Source organism: Beta vulgaris, chromosome 1 (genome assembly GCF_026745355.1).
Source record: "Beta vulgaris subsp. vulgaris cultivar EL10 chromosome 1, EL10.2, whole genome shotgun sequence".
NCBI classification, from domain to species: domain Eukaryota; kingdom Viridiplantae; phylum Streptophyta; class Magnoliopsida; order Caryophyllales; family Amaranthaceae; genus Beta; species Beta vulgaris.
In genome coordinates, this window is record NC_079202.1 from 35,172,138 (window position 1) to 35,177,029 (window position 4,892).

Sequence of the window (4,892 nt, forward strand, 5' to 3'; positions counted from 1 at the left end):
TGAAGGAAAAGAGCTTTGGCTTGATAAACAGGTGACCCCCTGCCGCATAGCTACTAGCACCAGTGGCGCTGTATTCACGGCAAGAGCCACCCTAAGCCTCTTCTTCAGAATGATACAACTCCTTAGTCTCCAGTATTTCTTCTTCGTAATCTGATTGATCAATCTTCTTCTCCATCTCTCGTCCGCTTTGGTTCAGGGATCGCATCTTTCGGAGCGGAGTACCGTCAGCGTTCCTACCAGCCGTGACCAGTGGTCGCTTATGGGTTCCGCCAGTTTGCTGAGTAGGTGGAGTACTCTACTGTGCATTATCAGTTAACATCTATATAAAGGACGCTACAGTTTGTAACTGTTCAAGAGAGAATTGACTCAGTTGAGCCAAGTTAAAAGGTATATTACTGTTCAGGGTCTGCTCCTCAGGCGTCCGATAATTGAATTGTGGGTTTCCTAGCGCCCCAATGATAACTGGCCGCGATGATGTCTGGCCAACATCGATTTCCTGGGGACCGTGACCGGTATTGTTTGAGTCACCCATGGTTGTTACCTTCAAGGGATAGAAAGTCCCCTCCTTCTAACGCCAAGTTGTTTCGGTGTTGAAACAGTTAACGTCCTTAATAGAGTCCGCTAAAGATGTGAAGAGTAACGTCCTTGCTGGATAACTGCACAATACGCAAACGTGAGCTACCCTCGGGGTGGTTGTGAGGAAAGCTCCTCCGACGCTCAAGTTAGTAATGGTCCCACTGGGATTTTAGAGAGAGATAAGCTATTTTCAGTATGAGAGAGAATGTACCTGCAGAATAGTAATATTGGGGTATTTGTAGAAGTAATATTCCTCTGACAGGGCGTATAATCCTTCGACATATGTAGGGCTATGACACACTTGACAGGTGGGAAGATTCCCAAGTTTTTGTCTTGTTAGGCATCCGCCAACGTTGCCGGTCCCTAGGGATGAACTGACTTTGGTGGAGCTGTAGGCGATATAATCATGCTCGCGTCCTTGACCATGCTCGCGGACTCTTCATGTTGGTCCGCTAATACACTTGGGTTATACCCATACAAATGTAAAATTGAAAATAGAGAAAAAAAAAAGTGTTCCACGAAAATGTTTTAAGCCCTACGAAACGAAGCTTTAATGTAAATAACATAATAGAGATAAATAAAGTTCTCAAAAGTGAGATCTTTATCATAGGCTTACTGAGAAGGGAGAGGAGGGGGAACTGGGCGACAAATCAAAACTGCCATCTGCCAATATTATGAGTCTAATCCTCAACAAGGTGTACATATAGAATGTAATATTAACTAGTACTTGATAAAAAAAGGTCTTATAAAAACTCAAAATCTCTCAGCCATTCTGGCAGTAACAGCTCTGAGTTTTGAGTAAACCTTTCCAGCAGGCGACCCTAATATTAGGCTACAAAGCGAGTGCCGCGCTAATTTATTGTTTGTAAACGATCCCAAAATATGAATATTTGTGTCTGCAATCACAATACGCGTCCTTGTTGCATTTTCAATAGCAAACTTTGTTTTACCTCCTTTACCTGAGAGCCTTCCAATAGCCCTTGATTTATGGTGACCTTTCAATGTTTTAACATCCTTGGTCTCGAATGACTCAATAAATAGTTCATCTACCCTCAAGAGGGCAACTGCATCTGTAATGTCAAATCCAAGCATGAACGCATGGACAAAATCAGCACACTTCTGTAGGTTACTTACGTCAGGTGTGTCGGCCCTTGTCTTCAGCTCAACCGTACGAGCTTTGAGATTCATCCTCACGTCAATTTTCATCTGCTCATATATTGGAGTGTAGATTTCCAACCATGCTTTTTCCAAGGGAGTGTATCGATGGTCTGGAACAGCAACCATTTTGAATTGTACCTGACCATCTGACATCTCATGAGCTTTCAGAGCCTCAAATTTGGGTTTTGACGGAAGCGAAGGTACTGATGTAGCTACTTCAACTTCCATAGTATTCATGTCTCTCTTGCCTTCCATTCTACTTCTCCAGTGAAAATCTAATAACATAATTGCAAAGAAGAAGATAATATAAGAAGAACCATTCAGAGTTGTTAATCATCATTTAGTAACAATGTTGTAAAGAAAACAAAGAGGCACTTTGGATAGTGGAAGACTGAGATTTATCATGATATTATTAATTGATTTAGACCAATGAAGCATGTACAAGAAAAAAAAGGAACTATATAGTGCAAGAATAATACTGGGGAAAAAGAGTTTTGAAAGATATGTCATGTATGTAGTCTTCAACATTTCTAGCGTAATCTTAAGCTTCCTTCAATCTCTAGAATCCCTAAGTGGGATCAACCAAGAACTAAAACAGTTGTAAGATCTAAACCACAAGAACAAGAGGCCAACTCTAGAGTAATCTTTAGCTTCCTGAAACCATCTAGGATCCCTAAGTAGGATCAATCAGCAATTAGAACAGTTCTAAACCGCAAAAACAAGGGAACATTTCTAGCGTAGTTTTAAACAGCAATATTAAGAGGGCAAACAATAATTCTATATGTCATTACATTTATTAAATCTTAAGATGATGTCCCTGAAATTCACTCTCATTCAACTACATAGTAACAGCTTGTTTGTTTTTAGTAACAACCTGTTTGGTAGAAGGGATTAGGAAAGAACAGAAATAAAATAAAAGGAAAAATTTAAGTTTTCAATGTTTGGTTCAAAAATAACATTATAAGCAATTCAAAATGGAAGAAAGTAGAAGTAAACCTCGTTACAAAATTTTCATTTTTCTTTCCTCCCAAAATTAGAGTAATTTGGAGGAAAAAGAAAATTACACGAAACATGAGAATTAAGGTTTTTTCCATTCTTTTCTTTGTTCTCTTGTTTTCTCTTCAATTCCTTTCTCTTCCCTCCCTTTCCTTAAGGAAAATACCTTAATTTCCCTTGTTTGGTTTAATTTTCTCTTTCTTCCCAAATTCCTAAAATATTGAGAGGAAAGGAAAATATAAATTTTGTCATGACAAATTCTTCCATTTCCTATCACTTATAATGTTATTTTTGAACCAAAAATTAAAACTAAAAACTTTCCACCCAATTCCTTTCTTTTCCTTCCAAATCCCTTCTACCAAACAATTTGTTGAAGGTGCAATCTCTTCACCTAAAAAATATTAATCCATGTCTAAATATATACAAGGCGAAATCAGGGCTCATCATGTCCAATCAGGTCTAATAAGTTCAATTGACGTAAAAAAAAGGAACCTAATTCCGATGCATGATACCCTAAACACCATTACCTAAACCACAAATGAAAACCCACTTCTCGCAAAAGTTGGGTAGCGGGTTCAGCTTCATGTTGAAAATTCCTTACCCTGAACCCGACTTGTTAACCCAAACTGAAAATTAGACAGCTTGAGGCCTTGAGGGTCAATCAATGTAATGGCAAAATCAAACACAACTACACAAACCCAAACTCAAACAACTTCATAAATTAACATACAACAATTCGAGTAGGGGTAACCCATTCGAACCTGCTTGATATATTTTCCAAAACGGGGTCCAGATTGTTTTATGCAATTTTAACTTCTTTTTTATATTAAAATATTTTCCGAAGCCAAAAAATTTCCCTCAAGAAAACAACATTAACGTAACGTAAGAATAGATAGTAAATTGGTAGTCAATTAGCTAACATCTTAGCAATTAGCATACAGAAATTACAAAAACATCAGAGATACTTCCTCTGTTTAATAATATTCGCTACACTTTCCATTGTGGGAAGTTTCACATTTTGTTTTTGCCAATAAACTCTCTCTATCTCTCTTCTCTCACATGGGTCCCTTTTCTTTTTTTCGCCAGTAATATGAAACGGAAGGAATTATTAGGAATTTATGTAGCAGTATGCAAAATTTAAGGTAAAGCACTAAAGCCCTTTTCGAGTTTAATGTTTGCTGTCAAAAACTCCGCAGCAATTCCATGTTAGTTTGACAAAATCAGAGGTTTTTCATGTTAATTTGACAAAATCAGAGGTTTTTCGAGTTCACCATGCTCCAAATAAATAACCCCTCTAACCAGAAAAAAGTCAAAAACACAAGCGAAAAATAAAAAATCATACGTAAATTCGTCGGAACTTAGAAGTGAACAGGAGAGAGAAAAATACTTTGACGGATCTGCGCGAGTTCCACTGGTGTTGCGCGAGTTGCGACGATCTGCGCTGAGTGGATGACGATTACCGGAGAGAGGGAAAGATAGGTAAGGCCTTGGCGTGGTGGCGTGAGGCGTGCGTGAAGTTAGGGTTTGGGGTGAACTAAAGCGGGGTAGCGTGCATGAAGTTAGGGTTTGGGGTGAACTAAAGCGTTGTAGCGTGCATGAGCCATGAAGTTAGGATTTGAACTTTCAAGTCAGGAATGAGGAGTGAACTAAGGGAACGAAAAAGTGTTGGAGGCTTAAAGAGTTGGAGGTAGAACTTGAAGGTTGGAGCCCAGCCCAGCTTTTAATATATACTAGCCTTCATATGCACGCGATGCGTGCGTTAATTTCAAAATTTGTTATTCTATTAGATACTCCATTCGTACTTTATTTATGATTAAACTTAAATGTGAAAAATTCAACAGTTATTTGAATTTAGATATATTAATTCGCTAATGTAAAAAAATAAAAAGGTTGTGAGTGATTGTTAACATTAATTTTTTGTGAATGAATATTGAACAGAAAGAACAAAAATAATGAGTTGGTTTAACCGAATTAAAGAGTATCAAAGGTAGTGAATGTTCAGATTTTCCATGTGCACGTTATGTATGCCATCTTTTTTTTATAAGGTATAAATATTTTGTCCATTTAATTTTTGATTGAAGTATTTGATGCATATACCATTTTAAACTTGTTTTAAATGGCAAGTTGGAATGAGAATTTTTAAATGATTTGCTTTTGTAATT

The 4,892-nt window shown here is 37.6% G+C and overlaps 1 protein-coding gene across 1 annotated transcript; it reads right to left on the minus strand.

Annotated features, from left to right (window-relative positions):
• Positions 1 to 1,126: 1,126 nt before the first annotated feature.
• Positions 1,127 to 4,356, minus strand: LOC104896171 (uncharacterized). The gene is made up of 2 exons (XM_048633732.2): positions 4,118 to 4,356; positions 1,127 to 2,009 (listed from the first exon to the last, which is right to left on the minus strand). Exon 2 carries the CDS (start codon positions 1,987 to 1,989, stop codon positions 1,330 to 1,332), a length of 660 nt encoding a protein of 219 aa, XP_048489689.1. The 5' UTR covers positions 1,990 to 2,009; positions 4,118 to 4,356; the 3' UTR covers positions 1,127 to 1,329.
• Between the last annotated feature and the right edge of the window lie 536 nt (positions 4,357 to 4,892).